Source organism: Hypanus sabinus, chromosome 29, assembly GCF_030144855.1.
Source record: "Hypanus sabinus isolate sHypSab1 chromosome 29, sHypSab1.hap1, whole genome shotgun sequence".
NCBI classification, from domain to species: Eukaryota; Metazoa; Chordata; class Chondrichthyes; order Myliobatiformes; family Dasyatidae; genus Hypanus; species Hypanus sabinus.
The window spans coordinates 10,956,996-10,982,816 of NC_082734.1; the positions used below are offsets into that span (position 1 = coordinate 10,956,996).

General features: G+C 48.8%; 1 protein-coding gene across 1 annotated transcript; it reads left to right on the forward strand.

Moving 5' to 3' along the window:
• The first annotated feature begins 11,599 nt into the window (after positions 1-11,599).
• Positions 11,600-23,898, forward strand: LOC132382734 (rho GDP-dissociation inhibitor 2-like). Its single transcript, XM_059953183.1, has 2 exons — positions 11,600-11,768; positions 23,630-23,898. Exons 1-2 carry the CDS (start codon positions 11,600-11,602, stop codon positions 23,896-23,898), a joined length of 438 nt encoding a protein of 145 aa, XP_059809166.1.
• Positions 23,899-25,821: the final 1,923 nt, after the last annotated feature.

The window sequence follows — 25,821 nt, forward strand, 5'->3', positions numbered from 1 at the left end:
TTGCACCCATGCCGAGGTGAAAGGAGATAGGTGTTGCACCCATGCCAAGGTGAAAGGAGATAGGTGTTGCACCCATGCCAAGGTGAAAGGGGATAGTTGTTGCACCCATGATGTGGTGAAAGGAGATAGGTGTTGCACCCATGCTGAGGTGAAAGGGGATAGGTGTTGCACCCATGAGGTGGTGAAAGGGGATAGGTGTTGCACCCATGCTGAGGTGAAAGGGGATAGGTGTTGCACCCATGCTGAGGTGAAAGGGGATAGGTGTTGCACCCATGAAGAGGTGAAAGGGGATAGGTGTTGCACCCATGCCGAGGTGAAAGGGGATAGGTGTTGCACCCATGAGGTGGTGAAAGGGGATAGGTGTTGCACCCATGCTGAGGTGAAAGGGGATAGGTGTTGCACCCATGCTGAGGTGAAAGGGGATAGGTGTTGCACCCATGAAGAGGTGAAAGGAGATGGGTGTTGCACCCATGATGTGGTGAAAGGAGATAGGTGTTGCACCCATGCTGAGGTGAAAGGGGATAGGTGTTGCACCCATGCCGAGGAGAAAGGAGATAGGTGTTGCACCCATGCCAAGGTGAAAGGGGATAGGTGTTGCACCCATGAAGAGGTGAAAGGAGATAGGTGTTGCACCCATGATGTGGTGAAAGGAGATAGGTGTAGCACCCATGCCGAGGTGAAAGGGGACAGGTGTTGCACCCATGCCGAGGTGAAAGGGGATAGGTGTAGCACCCATGCCGAGGTGAAAGGAGATAGGTGTTGCACCCATGCCAAGGTGAAAGGAGATAGGTGTTGCACCCATGCCAAGGTGAAAGGGGATAGGTGTTGCACCCATGCCGAGGTGAAAGGGGATAGGTGTTGCACCCATGCCGAGGTGAAAGGGGATAGGTGTTGCACCCATGCCGAGGTGAAAGGAAATAGGTGTTTCACCCATGCCGAGGTGAAAGGGGATAGGTGTTGAACCCATGAGGTGGTGAAAGGGGATAGTTGTTGCACCCATGCCGAGGTGAAAGGGGATAGGTGTTGCACCCATGCCGAGGTGAAAGGGGATAGGTGTTGCACCCATGCCAAGGTGAAAGGAGATAGGTGTTGCACCCATGCCAAGGTGAAAGGGGATAGGTGTTGCACCCATGCCGAGGTGAAAGGGGATAGGTGTTGAACCCATGAGGTGGTGAAAGGGGATAGGTGTTGCACCCATGCCGAGGTGAAAGGGGATAGGTGTTGCACCCATGAGGTGGTGAAAGGGGATAGTTGTTGCACCCATGCCGAGGTGAAAGGAGATAGGTGTTGCACCCATGCCAAGGTGAAAGGAGATAGGTGTTGCACCCATGCCAAGGTGAAAGGAGATAGGTGTTGCACCCATGCCAAGGTGAAAGGGGATAGTTGTTGCACCCATGCCGAGGTGAAAGGGGATAGGTGTTGCACCCATGCCGAGGTGAAAGGGGATAGGTGTTGCACCCATGAGGTGGTGAAAGGGGATAGGTGTTGCACCCATGCTGAGGTGAAAGGGGATAGGTGTTGCACCCATGCTGAGGTGAAAGGGGATAGGTGTTGCACCCATGCCGAGGTGAAAGGGGATAGGTGTTGCACCCATGCTGAGGTGAAAGGTGATAGGTGTTGCACCCATGAGGTGGTGAAAGGGGATAGGTGTTGCACCCATGCCGAGGTGAAAGGGGACAGGTGTTGCACCCATGCCGAGGTGAAAGGGGATAGGTGTTGCACCCATGAGGTGGTGAAAGGGGATAGGTGTTGCACCCATGCTGAGGTGAAAGGGGATAGGTGTTGCACCCATGCTGAGGTGAAAGGGGATAGGTGTTGCACCCATGAGGTGGTGAAAGGGGATAGGTGTTGCACCCATGCCGAGGTGAAAGGGGACAGGTGTTGCACCCATGCCGAGGTGAAAGGGGATAGGTGTTGCACCCATGAGGTGGTGAAAGGAGATAGGTGTTGCACCCATGCCGAGGTGAAAGGGGATAGGTGTTGCACCCATGAGGTGGTGAAAGGAGATAGGTGTAGCACCCATGCCGAGGTGAAAGGGGACAGGTGTTGCACCCATGCCGAGGAGAAAGGGGATAGTTGTTGCACCCATGCCGAGGTGAAAGGAGATAGGTGTTGCACCCATGCCAAGGTGAAAGGAGATAGGTGTTGCACCCATGCCGAGGAGAAAGGGGATAGTTGTTGCACCCATGCCGAGGTGAAAGGGGATAGGTGTTGCACCCATGCCGAGCTGAAAGGAGATAGGTGTTGCACCCATGCCGAGGTGAAAGGGGATAGGTGTTGCACCCATGCTGAGGTGAAAGGGGATAGGTGTTGCACCCATGCTGAGCTGAAAGGAGATAGGTGTTGCACCCATGAGGAGGTGAAAGGGGATAGGTGTTGCACCCATGCCGAGGAGAAAGGGGATAGTTGTTGCACCCATGCCGAGTTGAAAGGGGATAGGTGTTGCACCCATGCTGAGCTGAAAGGGGATAGGTGTTGCACCCATGCCGAGATGAAAGGGGATAGGTGTTGCACCCATGCTGAGGTGAAAGGGGATAGGTGTTGCACCCATGCTGAGCTGAAAGGAGATAGGTGTTGCACCCATGAGGAGGTGAAAGGGGATAGGTGTTGCACCCATGCCGAGGTGAAAGGGGATATGTGTTGCACCCATGAGGTGGTGAAAGGGGATAGGTGTTGCACCCATGCCGAAGTGAAAGGAGATAGGTGTTGCACCCATGCCAAGGTGAAAGGGGATAGGTGTTGCACCCATGATGAGGTGAAAGGGGATAGGTGTTGCACCCATGCCAAGGTGAAAGGGGATAGGTGTTGCACCCATGCCAAGGTGAAAGGGGATAGGTGTTGCATCCATGCCGAGGTGAAAGGAGATAGGTGTTGCACCCATGAAGAGGTGAAAGGGGATAGGTGTTGCACCCATGCCAAGGTGAAAGGGGATAGGTGTTGCACCCATGCCGAGGTGAAAGGAGATAGGTGTTGCACCCATGAAGAGGTGAAAGGGGATAGTTGTTGCACCCATGAGGTGGCGAAAGGGGATAGGTGTTGCACCCATGCCGAGGTGAAAGGGGATAGGTGTTGCACCCATGAGGTGGTGAAAGGGGATAGGTGTTGCACCCATGCCGAGGTGAAAGGGGACAGGTGTTGCACCCATGCCGAGGTGAAAGGGGATAGGTGTTGCACCCATGCCGAGGTGAAAGGGGATAGGTGTTGCACCAATGAGGTGGTGAAAGGGGATAGGTGTAGCACCCATGCCGAGGTGAAAGGGGACAGGTGTTGCACCCATGATGTGGTGAAAGGAGATAGGTGTTGCACCCATGCCAAGGTGAAAGGGGATAGGTGTTGCACCCATGAAGAGGTGAAAGGAGATAGGTGTTGCACCCATGATGTGGTGAAAGGAGATAGGTGTTGCACCCATGCCAAGGTGAAAGGAGATAGGTGTTGCACCCATGAAGAGGTGAAAGGGGATAGTTGTTGCACCCATGCCGAGGTGAAAGGGGACAGGTGTTGCACCCATGCCGAGGTGAAAGGAGACAGGTGTTGCACCCATGCCGAGGTGAAAGGGAATAGGTGTTGCACCCATGAGGTGGTGAAAGGGGATAGGTGTTGCACCCATGCCGAGGTGAAAGGGGACAGGTGTTGCACCCATGCCAAGGTGAAAGGGGATGGTTGTTGCACCCATGATGAGGTGAAAGGGGATAGGTGTTGCACCCATGCCGAGGTGAAAGGGGATAGGTGTTGCACCCATGCCAAGGTGAAAGGGGATAGGTGTTGCACCCATGCCAAGGTGAAAGGGGATAGGTGTTGCATCCATGCCGAGGTGAAAGGAGATAGGTGTTGCACCCATGCCAAGGTGAAAGGGGATAGGTGTTGCACCCATGCCGAGGTGAAAGGAGATAGGTGTTGCACCCATGAAGAGGTGAAAGGGGATAGTTGTTGCACCCATGAGGTGGTGAAAGGGGATAGGTGTTGCACCCATGCCGAGGTGAAAGGGGATAGGTGTTGCACCCATGAGGTGGTGAAAGGGGATAGGTGTTGCACCCATGCCGAGGTGAAAGGGGACAGGTGTTGCACCCATGCCGAGGTGAAAGGGGATAGGTGTTGCACCCATGCCGAGGTGAAAGGGGATAGGTGTTGCACCCATGAGGTGGTGAAAGGGGATAGGTGTAGCACCCATGCCGAGGTGAAAGGGGACAGGTGTTGCACCCATGCCGAGGAGAAAGGGGATAGTTGTTGCACCCATGAAGAGGTGAAAGGAGATAGGTGTTGCACCCATGATGTGGTGAAAGGAGATAGGTGTTGCACCCATGAAGAGGTGAAAGGAGATAGGTGTTGCACCCATGATGTGGTGAAAGGAGATAGGTGTTGCACCCATGCCAAGGTGAAAGGAGATAGGTGTTGCACCCATGAAGAGGTGAAAGGAGATAGGTGTTGCACCCATGAAGAGGTGAAAGGAGATAGGTGTTGCACCCATGATGTGGTGAAAGGAGATAGGTGTTGCACCCATGCCAAGGTGAAAGGAGATAGGTGTTGCACCCATGAAGAGGTGAAAGGGGATAGTTGTTGCACCCATGCCGAGGTGAAAGGGGACAGGTGTTGCACCCATGCCGAGGTGAAAGGGGATAGGTGTTGCACCCATGCCGAGGTGAAAGGGGATAGGTGTTGCACCCATGCCAAGGTGAAAGTGGATAGGTGTTACACCCATGCCGAGGTGAAAGGGGATAGGTGTTGCACCCATGCCGAGGTGAAAGGGGATAGGTGTTGCACCCATGCCAAGGTGAAAGGAGATTGGTGTTGCACCCATGCCGAGGTGAAAGGAAATAGGTGTTTCACCCATGATGTGGTGAAAGGAGATAGGTGTTGCACCCATGAGGAGGTGAAAGGGGATAGGTGTTGCACCCATGCCGAGGTGAAAGGGGATAGGTGTTGCACCCATGCCGAGGTGAAAGGGGACAGTTGTTGAGGAGGAATAAGAAGGCTCCAAATCACATCGTCCCATGAGGCAGAAAGTTTTGTGCAAATTAGTATAAATGTTGGAAGACGTTGGGAAAGTTAAAGAAACTTTTAACTGTGCAAAGGTTACAAAGCCATGAGGATCTGGTGAGGAAGTACATGATCAGGGAAAATTTACCAGACTAATAACAACAGAGGAAATTGTAATCACTCTTTCTGCAGATGCTGCAATCTGTCTCTGCTTTTACTTCTGATTTCCAGTTTCTTGAGCTATTTTGGTTTTCACTTACCAGACTAACCCTTGGTGTAAATGGTCCATCTTGGGAAGAAAGGTTGGATAGGCTCGGCCTGTATCAGCTGGAGTATGGAAGAAAGAGGGGACTTGCTCGAAACATTTCGGGTCTTGGGACGTCTTGACAGTTGCATGTGACTATTCCTCTTGTGGTGAAACCTGAAACTAGGGGATCACTGTTTCAGAATGAGGAGTCATAGAAATCTCTGGATTTATCTAGAAATAGTCTCTGAACATTATTAAATCAGGTCAGTAAGAATATGGAGGTGAGATTACAATCAAATCAGGCATGATTTTTGGGTGGCATAGACCAGTAGATCACAATACAGGCCCTTCAGTCCATGATGTTGTACTGACATTTTAACCTACTCCAAGGTCAATCTGACCCTTAATCCTGCAAAGCCCTGCATTTTTCATTCATCCATGAGTCTGTCTGAGAGTCTCTTAAATCTCCCTAATGTACCAGCCTCTACCGTTGCCCCAGGTCATGCAATTGCGGAGTTTGCCTGATATTTGCCCTCTTTCCTAATCCCCCCCATCCACACTATACACTCCTCAAATCACCTTAAAATTCAGTCTGCTCATATGAGCCATTTCTGTCCTGGGAAAAAGGCACTGGCTGTCCTCTCTATTTGTGCCTCTTATCATGTACACCTCTGTCAATTCATACGCTTTTATCAAGCCAGAGTATCTATCATGACAGAATGGATTCAATGGGCTGAATGGCTAAATCTGCTCCCCATTCATATGTGTGTACGAAACCCTTCAGTGTTAACTTGAACATATACGGCTTTTTAGAAAACAAGACAGATGGAAAACCATGTTCCAGAACTCTGCCTTACACCTGATCAGAGTGCTACATCCAGCCCTGACGGCAGCCTCCAGGGGAATCTGTCAGCTCAGAGAATGTGCCCGCTGGGCACAGATACTGACGCCTTCTGCCTTTAACCACTTCAGTTAAAGGCTGGAAGAAAATGCATTTCAAGACCCATCTGCCGTCTGGGAAAAGGCACCGAAGCATTTGGACTCTCACGACCAGATTATGTAACAATTTCTTCCCCCAAGTTATCAGACTCCTCAATACCCAGAGCCTGGACTGACACCTTACTGCCCTATTGTCCTGTTTATTATTTATTGTAATGACTGCACTGTTTTGTGCACTTTATGCAGTCCTGGGTAGGTCTGTAGTCTGGTGTAGTTGTTGTGTTTTTTTTTCTCTGTTGTTTTTTTACGTAGTTCAGTCTAGTTTTTGTACTTTGTCATGTAACACCGTGGTCCTGAAAAACTAGCAGTTATGGTCGAAGTGACAATAAAAGTGACTTTTCTTGACTTGATCTTGGAGAGTGTGTGTGAATGCTGAATCTTCGTGACTTCTGGCTGATGGCTAATGAAACAAGGAAAAAACATAGAAATCTACAGCACATCACAGGTCCTTTGGCCCACAATGTTGTGCTGACCATGTAACCTACTCTACACACAGCCTAGAATTTCCCTACCGTACAGCCCTCTATTTTTCTAAGCTCCATGTACCTATCTAAAGTCTCTTAAAAGACCCTATTGTACCTGCCTCTACCACCGTCACTGGCAGTGCATTCCACACACCCACCACTCTCTGTGTGTGGTTAAAAACGTGCCTCTTACATCCCCCTTGTACCTACTTCCAAGCACCTTAAAACTATGTCCTCTTGTGTTAGCCATTTCAGCCATGGGAAAAAGCCTTTGACTACCCACACGATCGATGCCTCTCGTCATCTTATACACCTCTATCAGGTCACCTCTCATCCTCCGTCGCTCCAAGGAGAAAAAGCCAAGTTCACCCAACCTTTTCTCGTAAGGCATGCTCCCCAATCCAGGCAACGACTAAGTACCTTGTAACTCACTCTTTTTCTGGCAAGCGATCGTTGCAAACAATAGTCTGTAGTTTCCCTTTGGACTTAGAGGGCAATCTGATGTGGCAGAACCATGATGAGACTATGGGCCCATCGTCAAGAGTGAGGAAGACCTGAGGTTCGATCGACTTAAGTGCAGGGCCAAATTGGAAAGGTCAGATACAGGCCGAATCGAGGAGGCGAGGTCCAGGCACTAAGAGCGTATTGAAGCGACTGAGCCCGGTTTTTGGACGAAGATTTAGGCACCAGGCCAGATTGAAAAGATCAGGGTATTGGTGCCCAAGGCCAGGGTCAAGCCGGTTTGGCTTGTTACTCTGCTCTAAGCTGAACAAAGGATCTATAGACTGCTCTCTTTGTGGACCTCAGTTCAGAGCAACATTTGCTGGTGTTTATTGTTTACATGATTTGTCCCTTTTTTCTCTCTGCACATTGGATCTTTGTCTTTTCTTAATGGGATCTTTTGGGTTTTGTTTGTTTTATGGCTGCCCATTAGGAGTTGAATCTCACGGTTGTCTAACATATACGTACTTTGATAATGAATGTACTTTGGAATTTTTGTACTTTGAACGTTGCTGGGGTTTGGAGTTTTCCAGAGACGGGAGAGGCTGGCTTCATTTTCCCTGGAATGTAAGAGGTGAAGAAGGCTCATGATTGAGGGTTATAATATTATGATTGGTATAGATAGGGGTTGACCGTAGGAAACATTTCCTCCGAGCAGATAAAACTGGAGAGCAATGGTTTAGTGTAAAGGCTAGAAGATCTAGTGGGGACCAGAGCAATTCCCTGAGAGAGCAGAGCGATGGTAGCATTGAACACTGACTCAACCAGGCATTGGAGGCTACAGTCCACGTGCTGGAAGATGGGATTGAGATGGACAAGTGCTCACTGTTTGGCATAAACATTGTGGGACGAATAACCTGTTGCCTTCCTGCATAATTCTATGACGCAGCACGCTTAAGTATACAGTGGGTGTAATGGCTGACAGAGGTCAAAGAGCGAAACGGCTTCTAACATCTAGAGCAGTCGCAGAGATGGAGAGAGTATAGAGGGTGGAGGAGATTACTGAGATATGAGGGCTGTAGGATTTGGAGGAGATAGAGGGTTGTCGGTGTTGGAAGAAGTTACAGAGATAGAGAGGGTTACAGTGGTTGGAGGTTATGGGGGTGGAGGAGTTTAGGGAGACAGAGAATTGTCGGGTTGGAGGAGGTTCCAACACTTGCTTCCACACCTCCTCCCTCACTACCATTCAGGGCCCCAAACAGTCCTTCCAGGTGAGGCGACAATTCACCTGTGAGTCTGTTGGTGTCAAATACTGTGTCCAGTGCTCCCGGTGTGGCCTCCCGACATCGGCGAGGCCCGACGTTGATTGGGAGACCATTTCGCTCCGTCCGCCAGCCCAAGGGGGATCTCCCAGTAGCCGCCCATTTTAATTCTGCTTCTCATTCACATTCTGATATGTCAGTCCTCCTCTACTGTCGCGATGAGGCCACACTCAGGTTGGAGGACAACCTTGTATTCTGTCTGGGTAGCCTCCAGCCTAATGACACCGACATCAATTTCTCGAACTTCCAGTAATGACACCCACCCCCACCCTCATCCTACCCTCTCCTTCACCATTCTCCATTCCCCTTTGCCCTCTCTCACCTTATCTCCTTGTCTGGTGCTCCTTCCTGTTCCCTTTCTTCCAAGGCCTTCTGTCCTCTCCTATCAGAGTCTCTCTTCTCCAGCCCTGTGTTTCTTCCACCAATCAACTTCCCAGCTCTTTACTTCATCCCTCCCCCTCTTGGTTTCACCTCTCACCTTGTGTTTCTCTCTCCCCTCCCCCACCTTTTCAATCTATTCCTCATCTGTTTTCTCTCCAGTCCTGCTGAAGAGTCTCGGCCTGAAACGTCGACTGTACCGTTTTTCCATAGAATGCCGTCTGACCTGCTGAGATCCTCCAGCATTTTGTGTGTGCTTCTTGGATTTCCAGCCGATTCTCTCTTGTTTGAAAGATGGAGAATTGTCCAGGTTGGAGGAGGTTACAGAGATGGAGAAGGTTGTGGGAGTTGGAGGAGGTTATAGGGAGGGCTGTGGGGATCGTAAGAGATAGAGGGTTATAGAGGACGAAGGAGGTTACTGGGGAGGAACACCGTGAATACAAACAGCCCATATTACTCTGTTGCGTTCCTTATTAACTGAGAATGAGGAACCGTGTAGAACTGTCACACTTGGTTGCCAGATGGTTTGCCTGGGAATGGACATGTACACCCTATGGTTACACCATCACCTCCTGATCCGCAAGCTCGGGTCACAACTTCTCCACCTGTGCCCGCATTCCTCAACCACTTCACAATTCCAGCTGGAGTCCCAGCTTCCCATAATCAGTAGCTCCTGCTCCTGACTGTTAATGGTGGAGCAACTTGAACTGAGATATTGCTCTCGATGCCAACTCGGTACTAGCAGTCTGCACTATGAACATCTCCACCTACATAGCACTAATAGCTTGGAAAACTGGGCTTTCTTTTTTAATTAAAGAAATTTGTCAGTGAGTTTAAGTACTAACGCCAGTTCTGTCCTGGGGTAATGAAGATTTGGCGTTTTATCTGTCAGTAAGTATATGCAAACCTTCCTCTGTGTTGCAGTCTTAACATCCCCAAGATACCTCTTGGGAATGGTGACACTGGAGTTTCTGCAGATGCTATGATTTTTGAGCAACACACAGAAAATGCTGAAGGCAGCCCCAATAGAGGGAAATGAACAGTCCTGAAGAGTCCAGGCCCAAAACTTCAACCATTTATTTCCCTCCGTAGATGCTGCCTGGCTTGCTGAGTCCCTCCAGTGTTTTGTGTGTGCATGTTGCTCACAGACAGTGAAAAGCCCACAAGGGGGTACTGCTGACTGACATGATCCTTGCCTCGGGGGTACCTGCGTGTACAATGTACTGTGTATGTAATCAAAATGGTTTCTCTGGTTTGCTAGAGTAGGAATGCTTTTATGTTTGATAAGTGTTTTCTTTCGCAGTTGTTTAGCTTTGGACTTGCTGATATGGGGATTGTATTCACTTGTTAACCAATGGGGAATGTTATTTTGTCTTGTGGGGCTGGGAGCTCGGGGGTTTCACGGTCTTTTCAGGGGAGGCGGGAAGGAGACGCCGAGGAAGGTGGACGTGCGCTGCATTGCTCGGTCGACCACCCGGGTGGTCCCAGGTGCGAGGATGCGGAGGTCAGAGGCAAGTGACGAGGGGTCGAATGGTTCGATGGTTGAGCTCCAACGATGTGCACTAAACTGGCTGAACTTTGATAAGTTGGCGCCTTTTACTTCATTTTCTTTTCTTTTATATATACTGTATTGCCTAGTACTCTTTTAGTTTTAGTAAACTCTTTAAAGTGTATTCTGTAACGGTATCTGGTGTGAGTTTGATATTGTGCGTGTGCGTGCGGCATAAACTGGATTCTCACAGCACCTGCGCATACGGGAGGTGGGTTGGTGAGTGGCTGGATCTCCTTTTCCCCTAGACGTATACCAGCCTGTTGGGTAAGTGTTACATTTGGAAACTCAGAGTGGCAAGCCCGTGAGGAAGGAGCTCCAGTACCATTCCAGTGAGTCTGGTGGAGAAGCCCCTCAGGCAAAGAAAGGTTGTATCACCACAGCGGCCCTCAAGAGTAGCAGTGGTGCTATTAAAATATTTTGAAGTACTTTACACTTTTTTTTTGTTTTTGTGCAGTATATGTACTCAGTGTCCACCTCATTAGGCACCTTCTATGATGAAGTGGCCTTTACGTTCATGGTCTTCTGCTGCCGTGGCCCGTCCACTTCAAGGTTCAAAATGTGCATTCAGAGACGCTCCTCCGCACGGCGCTGCTGTAAAACGTGGCTATTTGAGTCACTGTCACCTTCTTGTCAGCTTGAACTAGTCTGGCCATTAAAAAGGTGTTTTTGCCCACAGAACCTGCTGCCCGCTGGATGTTTTCTCTCTCTTTGCAAAATCCAGAGTCTGTTGTGCACAAAAATCCCAGGAGATCAGCAGTTTCTGAGATACTCAAACCACCCTGTCTGGCACCAACATTATTCCACAAAGTCACTTAGATCACATTTTCCCTGCATAAAATAAGAAAAAAAATATCAATAAATAAATAAATATTGAGAACATGAGATGAGGAGCCCTTGAAAGTGAGTCCATTGAATGATGGGGCAAGCCAAGTTGAGTGACACCATCTCCTTTGATGAACTGTTCCTGAACTTGGTGGTGTGAGTCCTGAGGCTCCGGTACCTTCTTCCTGATGGTAGCAGTGAGGTGACAGCAAGTCCCTGAGTGGAGGATGTTGCTTTGCTGCGACAGGATTTCGTGTCGATGTGCCCAATGGTGGGGAAGGCTTTACCCGTGATGAACTGGGATGTATCCACGGCCTCTTGTAGGAGTTTCTATTCCAGGGAATAAAGTGGTCCTGATGGTGCTGAGGAGGCAGAGGTCGGAGTTGTGTGACATGGCGACATGCAGACAGGCGGAGAGAAGGATTACACCCTATATGATTTCCAAGAAAAATCTTCTATTTCTGACATTGAGATTCCTCTTCTGGATCTGAATGCACCCGACGTGACTGTGACTCGAATAACTCTTCTCTGTGAAGATGCAGCGAAACCGATTGTCATAAATCTCACAGGTAAGTTGAGAGTCATTAATAGGTTTCAAGATTTCTTTCGCTGGTAACTTGCATTAGAAAGTTGGTTGTACCATAGGGATAGAGGCACAGCACACTACAACGCAGAAAAGTCTCTTCAGTCCTTCTAGTCTGGGTTGAACTATTATTCTGGCGAGTTGGATGCACTGTGGTACATCATAATTGTGATGGAATCTGGATGTTTACAAGTCAAGTCAAGTCACTTTTTATTGTCATTTTGACCATAACTGCTGGTACAGTACATAATAAAAATGAGACAACGTTTTTCAGGGCCATGGTGTTACATGACACAGTACAAAAACTAGACTGAACTACGTAAAAAACAACACAGAAAAAAACTACACTGGACTACAGACCTACCCAGGACTGCATAAAGTGCACAGAACAGTGCAGGCATTATAATAAATAATAAACAGGACAATAGGGCAGTAAGGTGTCAGTCCAGGCTCTGGGTATTGAGGGGTCTGATAACTTGGGGGAAGAAACTGTTGCATAGTCTAGTTGTGAGAGCCCGAATGCTTCGGTGCCTTTTCCCAGACGGCAGGAGGGAGAAGAGTTTGTATGAGGGGTGCGTGGGGTCCTTCATAATGCTGTTTGCTCTGCGGATGCAGTGTGTAGTATAAATGTCTGTAATGGCAGGAAGAGAGACCCCAATGATCTTCTCAGCTGACCTCACTATCTGCTGCAGGGTCTTGCGATCCGAGATGGTGCAATTTCCGAACCAGGCAGTGATGCAGCTGCTCAGGATGCTCTCAATACAACCCCTGTAGAATGTGATGAGGATGGGGGGTGGGAGATGGACTTTCCTCAGCCTTCGCAAAAAGTAAAGATGCTGCTGGACTTTCTTTGCTATGGAGCTGGTGTTGAGGGACCAGGTGAGATTCTCTGCCAGGTGAACACCAGGAAATTTGGTGCTTTTAACGATCTCTACCGAGGAGCCGTCGATGTTCAGCGGGGAGTGGTTGCTCCGTGCCCTCCTGAAGTCAACAACCATCTCTTTTGTTTTGTTCACATTCAGAGACAGGTTGTTGGCTCTGCACAGAAAATGGCAAGGTGGTTATTACAATGGCAGTGATGGACCATTCACCAGAAGAAACCAATGCTCTCACTGCCTTTGATAGCTCATTTTATCAGATAACTTTTAGAGTAGAACTACGCATCTTTGTCTACCTGAGGGCTATTGTTGTGGGTATTGACAGAAAATGAGACTGCAGTTAATTTGGACTACAGTCTACCCAGTTCAAGGACTCCATGCCTGAGTCACACAATCATCATAGTCAGTCCCATCCTTTACCAATTGCTTAGTCACAGCGAGATGCTGAACCCAGCACCTTTTTCCCTTTCTGGGATCTGACTTCACTTGCCCAGAATTACAAGGGTCCCTGCTGTGATTTCCGGCTCTCATTAGCTGTAATCATGATGTTTCCCTACATGATAAATCATGATGGACAAGGGATTCATTTTCCACCTCCAATACCAAAATATAAAAGAAGGCGCCATGCGGAGAATGCTGGAGAAACTCGGCAGGTAAGGCAGCATGAATGGAGGGGAATGAGCAGTCATCTCTTCAGGTCGAGACCCTTCGTCAGTATTGAGTTCCTCCAGCGTTTAGTTGTTGTTCACGATTACCAGCCTCTAGTCCTGGCAACAACCATGTGTGATTCTTCCACACAGGGGATGGTGAGTGTGTGGAACGAGCTGCCAGAAGAAGTGGTTGAGGCAATAGTGCCAGTTAAGAAGCACTTGGTGAGGTACATGGAGGGATATTGGGCTGAAGGCAAGAAATTGGTGCCGGATGGGTGGCCACCATGTTTGGCATCGACTAGTTGGTTTGAAGGCCTGTATCCATGCTGTGTTGGTCTATGACAAGCATGGTAAGGTACAGGTACAATGGACAAACTTGCAGCAATGTCATAGGCACGTAGGTTCAGGAAACAGACAGAACGTAAATAAGACAAGACATCAGAGAGCAAAAAACTGTGCAAAGCAAAACTTCTATATATTAAAAAACACGCACACACACAGGCAAGCTTGTGTTTCCACTCCACCCACTCTCCCCTTTTAGAAGAGTTTTTTAAAAAAAGCAGAATTAGTTGGTCAGTAAACAGAGATAAGGGTTAAATTTTCTGTCTGGGATTTCTGCAGAAAGCACCGATCTAAGTCATTGCTGGGTGGTGAAAGATCCATCAATCCTAGAGTGCCTGGGGGCAGAGTGAAGGATGAAGTGAGTGACGGTCAATCATCCTATTGGCTTTGACCAGTCTAGCCAGGAGCATGTGTCCTTCAGGAGACGGGTGCTGGAACCTGCAGCAGCATGTGAGGATGGGCTGGGACTTGTAAACTATACCTGGGTCTGCAGAATTCATAACTTTGGTGTCAAAGTAAAATTTATTACCTAAGTAAGTATATGTTATCATATACTATCATTTTCTTGCAGGTATTTACAGAAAAATAAAGAAATACAATCAAAATTGATGAAAAGCTATGCATAAACAAAGTAACACACACAAAATGCTGGTGGAACGCAGCAGGCCAGGCAGCATCGATAGGGAGAAGCGCTGTCGATGTTTCGGGCTGAGACCCTTCGTCAGACCCTGAGTCCTGACGAAGGGTCTCAGCCTGAAACGTCGACTGTACTTCTTCCTATAGATGCTGCCTGACCTGCTGTGTTCCACCAGCATTTTGTGTGTGTTGCTTGTATTTGCAGCATCTGCAGATTTCCTCGTGTTTGCGACAATAATACAGTGTTGAGCATAAAACAACAGAGATGGTAGTGCAGTCTGAGACAGTGCAAAGAGCTACCACCGCCTCTGGTACTCACACTCACTACTCTGTATAACAAATGTACCTCTGACACCCCCTCCTATGCTTTCCTCTAATCACCTTAAAATTCTGCCCCCAGGTACCAGCATTTATGCTCTGGCCAAATTCGCCTTGCATAACACCCATATAGATCAGTTAATTAGAAAGCTTCATTGAGCGGTGCAAGGTAAAACACTAACAGGATACAACGTGAAGTGTTTTAGTCCTGTGAAAGTGCAGCACAGGTAGACAGTAAGGTGCATTGCGGTGTCGAGTCCATGTTGTCACATTAGGAAGCTTAAACAATGGGATCGAAGCTGTCCTTGAGCCTGGTGTTATGTGCTTTCAGGCTTTTGTATCTTCTGTCCTCTGTTAGAGGGGAGATGAGGGACTGGGTGGGATCACTAATTATGCTGGCTGCTTTACTGAGACAGTGAGAGTCCATGGAGGGCAGGCTAGCTTCCGTGGTGTGCTAAGCTGTATCCACACCCTACTGCAGTTGTTTGCTATCACGGCCAGAGCAGTTGCCAGACCCCAAGCAACATGTCTGGATAGGAGGCTCTCTGTGGAGCATCGATAAAAATCAGTGAGGGTCAAAGAGGAACATGCCAAATTCCTTTAGCCTCCTGAAAAAGGAGAAGCATTGGTGAGCTTTCTTGGCTGTGACATCAACGTGGTTGGACTGGTATAGGCCGGTGGTGATGTTTGTACTGCGCTCCTTCCTGAAGCCAATGGTGAATTCATTGGCTTTGCTGACATTGACGTACAGATTGTTGTCATGACAACATGTCACTAAGTTCTCTATCTCCTTCCTTTACTCTGACATCATTGTCTGAGATGTGCCCTAGTACGGTGGTATCATCTGCGAGCTTGTAGATGGAAGTTAGAGCAGAATCTGGCTACACAGGCAGGTGTGTACAGGGATGCAGCCTTGGAGACCAGTGTTGAGAATAATCGTAGATGAGGTGTTCTCCCGTCTTCAACCCTCCTCTTCTTCACGGACACCCCGCTCTGGTCTTCTGCCTGCTCTGGATCTCTTTATTGCTAATTGCCGACGGGACATCAACCGTCTCAACTTCACCGCACCCTGTTCCAATTCCAACCTCACTCCTTCCAAACGTTCTGCTCTCCGCTCCCTCTGCACCAATCCCAACCTCACTATAAAACCTGCTGATAAGGGGGGAGCTGTTGTTGTCTGGTGTACTGACCTCTACCTGGCCAAGGCACAGCGACAACTCTCTGATGCCTCCTCTTATTTACCCCTTGATCATGACCCCACTAAGGAGCACCAGGCCATTGTCTCCTATACCATCACCAACCTTATCAGCTCTGGGGATCTGGCAGTGATGCACTGCCACCAACCTCATAGTTCCCACACCCCGCACTTCCTGTTTCTACCTCCTACCCAAGATCCACAAACCTGTCTATCCAGGTAGACCTATTGTCTCAGCTTGCTCCTGCCCCACCGAACTCATTTCTGCATACCTTGACACTGTCTTATCCCCTCTTGTTCAATCTCTTCCCACCTATGTTCATGACACTTCTCACGCTTTGAATTTTTTCAATGATTTTAAGTTCCCTGGCCCCCACCTCCTTATTTTCACCATGGACGTCCAGTCCCTAAATACCTCCATCCCCCACCCGGACGGTCTCAAAGCTCTTCGCTTCTTTTTGGATTCCAGTCCTAACCAATTCCCCTCTACCACCACTCTCCTCTGTCTAGTGGAATTAGTTCTTACTCTCAATAATTTCTCCCTTGTCTCCTCCCACTTCCTCCAAACCAAAGGTGTAGCCATGGGCACCCGTATGGGTCCCAGTTATGCCTGCCTTTTTGTTGGCTTTGTGGAACAGTCCATGTTCCAAGTCTATACCGGTATCCATCTCCCTCTTTCCCTTCGCTACATCGACGACTGCACTGGCGCTGCCTCTTGCATGCGTGCTGAGCTCGTCAACTTCATTAACTTTGCCTCCAACTTTCACCCTGCCCTCAAATTTACCTGGTCCATTTCCGACACCTCCCTCCCCTTTCTTGATCTTTCTGTCTCCATCTCTGGAGATGGCCTATCTACTGATATCTACTATAAGCCTACAGACTCTCACAGCTACCTGGACTATTCCTCTTCCCACCCTGCCTCCTGCAAAAATGCTATCCCCTTCTCACAATTACTCCATCTCCACCGGATCTGCTCTCAGGATGAGGCTTTTCATTCCAGGATGAAGGAGATGTCTTCCTTTTTTAAACAAAGGGGCTTCCCTTCTTCCACCATCAACTCTGCTCTCAAACGCATCTCTCCCATTTCCCGCACATCTGCCCTCACCCCATCCACCCGCCACCCCACTCGGGATAGAGTTCCCCTTGCCCTTACCTACCACCCCACCAGCCTCCAGGTCCAACGTATAATTCTCCGCAACTTCCGCCATCTCCAATGGGATCTCACTACCAAGCACATCTTTCCCTCCCCCCCCTTTCGGCTTTCTGGAGGGATCGCTTCCTACACGACTCCCTTGTCCACTTGTTCCCCCCCATCCCTTCCCACCGATCTCCCTCCTGGCACTTATCCTTGTAAGCGGAACAAGTGCTACACCTGCCCTTACACTTCCTCCCTCACCACCATTCAGGGCCCCAGACAGTCCTTCCAGGTGAGGCAACACTTCACCTGTGAGTCGGCTGGTGTGGTATACTGCATCCGGTGCTCCCGGTGTGGCCTTTTATATACTGGTGAGACCCGACGCAGATTGGGAGACCGTTTCACTGAATGCCTACGCTCGGTCCGCCAGAGAAAGCAGGATCTCCCAGTGGCCACACATTTTAATTCCACATCCCATTCCCATTCTGATACGTCTATCCATGGCCTCCTCTACTGTCAAGATAAAACCACACTCAGGTTGGAGGAACAACACCTTATATACCGGCTGGGTAGCCTCCAACCTGATGGCATGAACATTGACTTCTCTAACTTCTGTTAATGCCCCTCCTCCCCTTCTTACCCCATCCCTGACATATTTAGTTGCTTGCCTGGTTCTTCCCCCCTTCCCCCTTTCTTTCTCCTGAGGCCTCCCGTCCCATGATCCTTTCCCTTCTCCAGCTGTGTATCCCTTTCACCAATCATCTTTCCATCTCTTAGCTTCATCCCACCCCCTCCGGTCTTCTCCTATCATTTCGCATTTCCCCCTCCCCCCACTACTTTCAAATCTCTTACTATCTTTCCTTTCGGTTAGTCCTGACGAAGGGTCTCGGCCCGAAACGTCGACAGCGCTTCTCCCTATAGAAGCTGCCTGGCCTGCTGTGTTCCAGCAGCGTTCTGTGTGTGTTGGTAGACGAGATGTTGCTGCCTATCCTCGCTGGTTTGTTGCTCAGGAAGTCAGGGATCTAGTTGCAAATGGGTGTGTTGAGTCCCAGGTTTAGGAGTTACCTGTACAGTAGTACAGGTAAAGGGAAAGCGGTTGTAACTATAGAGTATGATAGTCACGGTAATGGCCACATTATTGTTAAAATGCTGTCTATGCTGGAGGAGTGTTGTTCTGCTGGGAGATTGCAATGAAGTGTCGCAGTGCCTTTGGTGATGGGCTGAAGGGCTATTTCTGCGTGATTACACCCTTAGTGAGATAGTGTTGAGGGCACCTCCGTTGTTGGAGTGCCTCCTTTCAAATGAGATGTTGTACTAAGGGCCATAGAGGCTGCATAACTTTCTACATGCTCCTCGTTCCCTCTGTTCTACAAAGGTCCCTCTAGGCCAGGAGCTCCCAACCTGGGGTCCAGAGACCCCTCGGTTAACGGTAGGGGTTGATGGCATAAAAACAATTTGGGAACCCCTGCTGTAAAAGTACAGCTTTCAGCATCTTCTCGGGGCCAGTGGGTGCACCGTAGTGGAGACGCAGTTAATACCCTGTGTGCAACAGAGGGCTCAATGTGTCAGGGACTTTAAAAGTGTAAGGAAGCGAGGTGGGCAGGGTGGATCATCCGGGTGGATCATCCAGGTGGATAAACAGCCCCACTTTAGCCTGAGGTCTATTTCAATCCGATCTTTTAGCTCAGGAAACAGATGTAGGTGGGGGTGAAGCCAGGCAGACGGGGGCCCCGCCTCAGGCATATATCTGAGCACAGTGTGGGACCAGTCGGTGACTGGAAGCAGCTGTTGGGCTGGGGGGGGTGGCACGAGAGAATTGGCCTGAGTTCACCGCTGTTCCCCAAGGCGCAGCTGAAGCAAAGCATCGCAGTTAAATCATGCGACAAGCAAGAGCTGAATCGGGACCATTATCAGAATCAGGGGTTTAATATAGGTTTAATATCGCCGGCATGTGTCGTGAAATTTGTTAACTTAGCACAATGCAATACATGATAAATGTAGAAAAAATGTATATTAATTAGTTACATTAAAAATAGTAGTGCAAAAATGTAAATAATTAAAAAAAAGTGAGGAGGATTCAATGTCCATTCAGAAATCAGAGGGGAAGAAGCCGTTCCTGAATCATTGAGTGTGTGACTTCAGGCTTCTGTATCTCCTTCCTGATGGTAGCAATGAGAAAAATGACATATGTCATGAAATTTGTTGTTTTGCACCAGCATTGCTGTGTCAAATATTAAAAAAACACTATCAGCTACAATAAGAAATATATTTTCAAACAGTAGTTCAAATTAGTGAGGTAGTGTTCATGGGTTTATGGATGTAAATAGGGCCTCGGTTCAATCAGTCATGTTAACTGTGTGTGTTACAGCCCGTTATGCCGCTGGTGTCCCCCACCTCTATCTTCCTTCATCGCGTCAGTAGCTTCCTCTCCGTTTTCACTGCTGTCAGTCATGCAAGTCCCAGGTGGAGACTCAGGAATACCGTCACACTCAGATGTAGAAAGATTCTTCACTGCTGTCTCTGTAACAATCTTTTTGACCAGTCCGGGTTGTTAGCCCTGAGCTGAACCCCTGAACCTGGCAGACTGGTGGACCACCCTTAGTCTGGCCTCTAACTTTTGACCTGTTTGACATGGGTGACTCTACCAAGTGCTAAAGCATAAAGTGCTGACTAGCATTGCTCTCTGGGTCATTAAGGCTCCCAAGCCTCCAAACCCTATGACAAGGTTGTGGATATTAATAGTGTGTTATTAACCTTGGTTTATGACTTCTAGACTGATACAGCTCTTGTTGATCATTTTTCTGGTGTTCCAGTACTAATCCTAAGATTGTAAGAAAACTATCTAAGATATCCTACCACTAAACATATCTTTACCTCCCCACCCCTCTCTGCTTTCCGCAGGGATTTCCCCTCCACAATTCCCTTGTCCATTCGTCCCTCCCAGCTGGTCTGCCTCCAAACACTTTTCCTTGCAAATGGCCCAAGTGCTACACCTGACCATAGACCTCCTCCCTCACCTCCATTCAGGGCCCCAAACAGTCCTTCCGGGTGAGGCGACACTTCACCTTCGAACCTTCTGGGGTCGTCTGGCGCTCCCGCTGCTGCCTCCTGTACATCGGTGAGACCCGTCGTGAATTGGGGGACTGTCTTATTGAGTACCTCCAATCCGTCTGCCACGAGCGGATCTTCCAGGTGGCCAAACATTTTAATTCCAACACTGATTCCTGTTTTGACTTGTGCCAAGATGAGGCCACCCTTAGGAGCAACACTTTGTATTCCATTTGGATAGCATTCAAACCGATGGCCCCTTCCAGTAAAAATTTCCCATCCCCCTCTCCCTCTATTCCACACTCTGACCTCTTCTCACCTGCCTATTACTTCCCCTTGGTCCCCTTCTCTTTCCCTTTCTCTTGTGGTCTACTCTCCTCTCCTATCACACTCCTTCTTCTCCAGCCCTTGACCTTTCCCACCACCTGTCTTCACCCATCACCTTCCAGACAGCCTCCTTCCAGCCACCCACCTTTTTATTCTGGCATCTTCCCCCTTCCGTTCCAGTCCTGAAGAAGGGTCTCGGCCCGAAACATCGACGGCTTATTCATTTCCATAGAAGCTGCCTGATCTGCTGAGTGTGGTAACTTCTACTTTACAAAAAGACCAGTCGACAACTTGATGGCCAAAAGAGCATCTTAATCTGGGACGGCAAATGATATTTACAATACAGAGGCTTCCAGGTACCCTGTGCGGCCTGGGTGGAGGAACTATATACAATGCATACTGGGAGTAAAAAGAGCGGAAGTAAAGACCCCGCCAACCCTGGATCCCACCTCTTGCTACCAACAGCTTCCCGATTAGTATTAACTTACTTTTAATAATACTCACATTACAACACTGAGTTCCTCCAACATTTTGAGTGTGTTGCTAGCAAATGTGAGCCAGGTCTCTCAAGCCTGCTCCATCACTCGTCCATTTCCATGGAGTTTCCCTGCCTTTCCCATATCCCTTGGTTTGCTCTGTATCCAGAAGCCTCAGCTTTGAATGAACTCAGCGGCTAAGCCCCCACAGACCCCTGGGGTAGAGGGGTGCCCTTTTGGCCTATCACAGACCGACCTCAGTTAGGCAACTCATGACACAGCTCTTAACGAATTAATTTAGAGATACAACACAGAAGGGGCCCCCTTTTGGCCCAACGAACCGCACTGCCCAACAACCCACTTTTTTAACACTAACCCAATCACAGGACAACTTACAACTAACCTGCTAATCGTTACGGCTTTGGACTGTGAGAGGGAAAAGAAGCACCCAGAGGAAACCCATGATGTCATGGGGAAGACGTGCAAACTCCTTACGGGTGGCGTCGGAATTGAACTCTGAACTCTGGAGATGCCCCGCGCTGCAATAGCGTCGTGCTAACCGCGAGGCTATCATTGCCCAACGTTCGCACTTTATTGTCTCTACACAAATACAAACGTTACCGTGTCGACCCCAGGCCAATAATTTAAGTCAAAGATGCTGTTGTTCCCTTTGGAGTGAGGGAATACTCCCTCTGACCACCTCTCCAGTTTCTAACACAGGCCAAATGATTGATCCTTCTTCACCCAGCCCCGGCAAGGGGTCTCCCTTGCAACAGTTAGTCTCCGGAGTTCTCACAGCTTTGTGCCCGAAGTCGCTCTTTCTTACTCTCTTCCCTTGTCAATTCAAACTGTTGTGTATCAGTCTCGTTGGCCTAACTAGCTAATGTGCATCAGCTTTTCACTGGCTCTGGTCCAAGACAGCCTTATTTTATTAACACAAGAGATTCTGCAGATGCTGGAAATCTTGAACGCACACAAAGTGCTGGAGGAACTCAGCAGGTTATTTTATTGCCCTGCTCACAAGTAATGATTCATAATTAATGCCGCTTTCTTTGTTCTCCCTGAATCGGAGCAGTTCAGAAGGATTATCACTGCTAGGCTCAGGGTGCCTACCTCATGTTACAGACACAGATTGCTCTACTCATAAGACTGCATGTTTTATCTTACCAAGGAACACCTCACCAACAGCCTCTTGGAAATTATCTCTAGTTCAGCAGATTATCGGCCTCAATGCGTCCATTTTTAAGAGCTTCGATCCAGCTCTTCCTGAGCAAATCCAGTTCACAAACTGGAGGTTGCATCACCAAATGGCGTCCTCCATTCCTTCCACTGTATGGCAGGAACAGACACTTGGTTTGTCTACTCGCGCCGTCCTCGACTCATTCCAGTTCGATGGTTTAATTCCTTCATGAGCAGCATCACCACCCTCTCGATGAAGGCATTTTCCCTCATCTCAGTCCTAAACTGCTGATTCCTTATGCTCAAACGATGCCACAAGGCCTTGGAAATCCTTAGTTGGTGCACTTCACACCACACCAAATCTGTCAATTCTTTATTAAATGCTTCAATGAGGTCTCCCCTCATTCTTCTAAACACTTATTATGAATTAGACCAGGGGTTCACAACCTTTTTTATACCATGGACCAATACCATCTGTAGACCCCAGGTTGGAAACCCCTGACAGACTATTCAACTCGAGTGCATGCTAACTCCAAGGGGAACATCCTATCAGTCCCTTCCTCCTGGGATTTAACTCTGACAGGTGCAAAGTATTGCTGTTTGACCACATTTTGTTCTGGTCCACTCACTCATAGGAAAGACTTGGAAGCTTTAGAGAGGGCGCAGAGGAGATTGACAAGGGAGCTGAATGGATTAGAGAGCATGTCTTGTGAGGAAGGTCGAGCGAAGTCTTTTCTCTTCGGAGCGAAGGAGGGTGAGAGGGACTTGGTAGAGGTGTGTATAAGAGGATAAGAGACAGAGATAGGGCGGGCGGCCAGCACTTCTTTCCCAGAGTGGCCATGACTGATAAGGGAAGAAAGGAATTGTCAATGTTTCGGACCCTGCTGCAGGGCTTTCAAGTTCAAGTCAAATTTATTGCCATTTAACTATATACATGTATACCACCAAATGAGGCAATGTTTCTTCAAACCAGGATGTAAAGCACCAGTAGTACACATAACCCACAATAACTGAGACAAGTAAGAATTAGATCTACAAATGAACAAAGTGCATAAACAAAGTGCATAAATTAACTGTTGCAGGGTAGAGTACAAATTATCTGGTGACATATCGAAGGTGATGTGGCAGAGAGTTCAGAGGCCTAATGGCCTGAGGGAAGAAACTATTTCCCACCCTGACCGTTCTTGTTTTTATGCATCGGAGTCTCCTGCCTGATGGTAGAAAGTCAAAGAGGATGCTGGATGGATGGGTGGGATCCTTAATAATATCAAGGGCCCTGTGTGCGCAGCGCTCCTAATAAATGTCCCCGATGGATGGTAGGGAGCCTGCTAAGATCCTCCCAGTCATTCTCAAAGTCCTTTGCTGGAGCATCCGGTCTGGCGTTCTGCTGCTCCCTTACCTGGAACGTCGAAAATTCCTTTCCTCCTACACCTGCTGAGTTCCTCCAGCAGTTTGTTCTGAGCTGCAGATTGCGGGACCTCCCAATGCGCTAAGATGGAAACAAAGAATGGTGGAGATGCCTATCGGGTCCTCTCCCTGCGGAGGCGGACCGACCTGCCGAGTATTTCCTGCATTTTCTGTTCCTGTTTCCGATTTCCAGCATGTGCAGGTATTTAAAAAAAAATTCTTCCTGTGTGCTAATTGGTTGTTCACTTTTCAACAGTGAAAAGCCCAGGCCCCTGTGAACATTGCTGCAGAAATGTGTTATTACTCTCTCGCTTAGAGGAAAAGGCAGTTTTCATGATGGGCAGCTACGGTCCGCGGACAGATGAGTTTGTGTCTGCGAAGGAAGACCTTCCCAAGGGGCTCCCATCTCGCGGCAACTACCCCATGAAATCGAACTTCATCGCCGATGACAAGACTGAACACGCGAACCGTGAATGGCTCCTGCGTCTCAAGAGGGACTGGGCTGAGATTCCTGATGCAGAGTGAGTGACTGGTTTATCCATTGGCTATCGGGAGCTCCTTCTCGGACAGTTCTCACACACTGTACCTTCTGATGCATCATCTCAGCTGAACGGCTCCACATTGTACAGTCTGGTGGGGTTAGTGTACAGGTTCACTCATTCCTTACCATCTCGGCAAATTCTCACTTCATGATATAGATTCACACCAGCATCTTGTGGGACAGGACGCAGATACACTGGAGAAATTTATGAGACTATTAGACAGGTATATGGAGGAATTTAAGGTGGGGGGTTATATGGGAGGCAGGGTTTGAGGGTCGGCACAACATTGTGGGCTGAAGGGCCAGTACTGTGCTGTACTATTCTATGTTCTCTGGTGGGGTTTTGTCTCCAGGTGATCTCCCCTCTTCCTCTTCTCCCCACTCTCCCTCAACACTCTACCCCCTCCTCTCCCTCCACCCCACCCCACCCCCTACCCATCCCCTCCACCCCTCTACTCCCCCTCCACACCTCCTCTCCCTTCCACTCCTCTCCCTTCCATTCCTCCCCCCTCCAGTCCTCCCCCTGTGGTGAACGACATAGACCTGTCTAGACACGCCCCCCCCGACTGCTCCTGTGGCTCCTCCCACAGACCCCGGTATAAAGGCGATTGGGGCCTGAGCCCGGCCTCTCAGTCTCCAGGATGTAGCATGGTGGTCAATTGCTGCTTGTTCTTTCTTCCAGTCAATAAAAGCCAATATCTCGCCTCACGTCTCAGAGAGTTATTGATGGTGCATCATCCCCCTCTCCACTCCTCCCCACTCCAGTCCTCCCGCCCTCCCCTTCTCCACCCTGTAGAGAGATTCAGTCAAGCCCATGATGATGAGATTGGCCTTGCAGTGTTCAACAGAAACAGACAGTAAGCCTCATCTCCTTGCCCCTTCCAGATCCCTTCGAGTACAGAGCAGACCTTTGCTAAGCACCCTGACGCTTTGTAAGTCCCGAACAGCTCACAACGACGCTGTTGTTATGGCTCCACCATCTATTATCCAAGGAAATATTTTTCAATAAACCAGATCTTTCTTCCTTGATCTCTTTCAGTCTGCTGTTTTTAAACCTCCCTGAGCCGTTAAGTGTGAATGCCCTTCACGGTTTTCAAATAGTGCCCAGGGGAAGTTTTAAACACAAGAGACTCTGCGGATGCTGGAAGCCCAGAGCAACACACACGAAATGCTGGAGGAACGCGGTGGATCGGACAGCATCTGTTGAAATGAATAAACAGTCATTGTCTTGGGCTGAGGCCCTTCTTCGGGACTGGAAAGGAAGAAGGAAGACAGCAGAATTGAAGGGGTGGAGGGAGGGTAGGGGGACTCGGCAGGTGAAGCCAGGTGGGTTAGGGAGGAAGGTATCTGATAAGAGAAAGAGGAGGAGGAGGGGACCCAGGTGGAGGTGATAGGCAGGTAAGCAGAGGTAAGGGGCCAGAGTGGGGAATAGAAGAGGGGAAGGAAGATTTTGTTTTCCTGGAAGGGGACATTGATATTCATGCCATCAGGTTTTCATTCAGAGTACAATTATTATCAAAGTATGTATGCAGCATACAACCCTGAAGTTTGTCTTCCCACGGACAGGAAACCAAAGGAAGAAAACCCATTCCCTCAGAGCCCCAACCTACGAGGATGCAAACAGACAGAAGACGAGCAAAAGCCACGGAAAATTTAAAAGAAACAGCCCCCAGAGTCATGGAAAGAGACCAGGTATATTCAGCTTCGCTCGACATTCAGTTCAGTCTCGTGCTGTGTCGTTTGTAACTCGGGCTGCAATCCACCCCAATTAAAACCGCACAAAACAGCGACAACAAGAAGAAAACTTGGAGGCTACCCGTGTGTGTTGCTCCAGATTTCCAGCATCTGTAAATTTTCTGGTGTCTGAGACACACAAAACGCTGGAGGAACTCAGCAAGTCAGGTAGC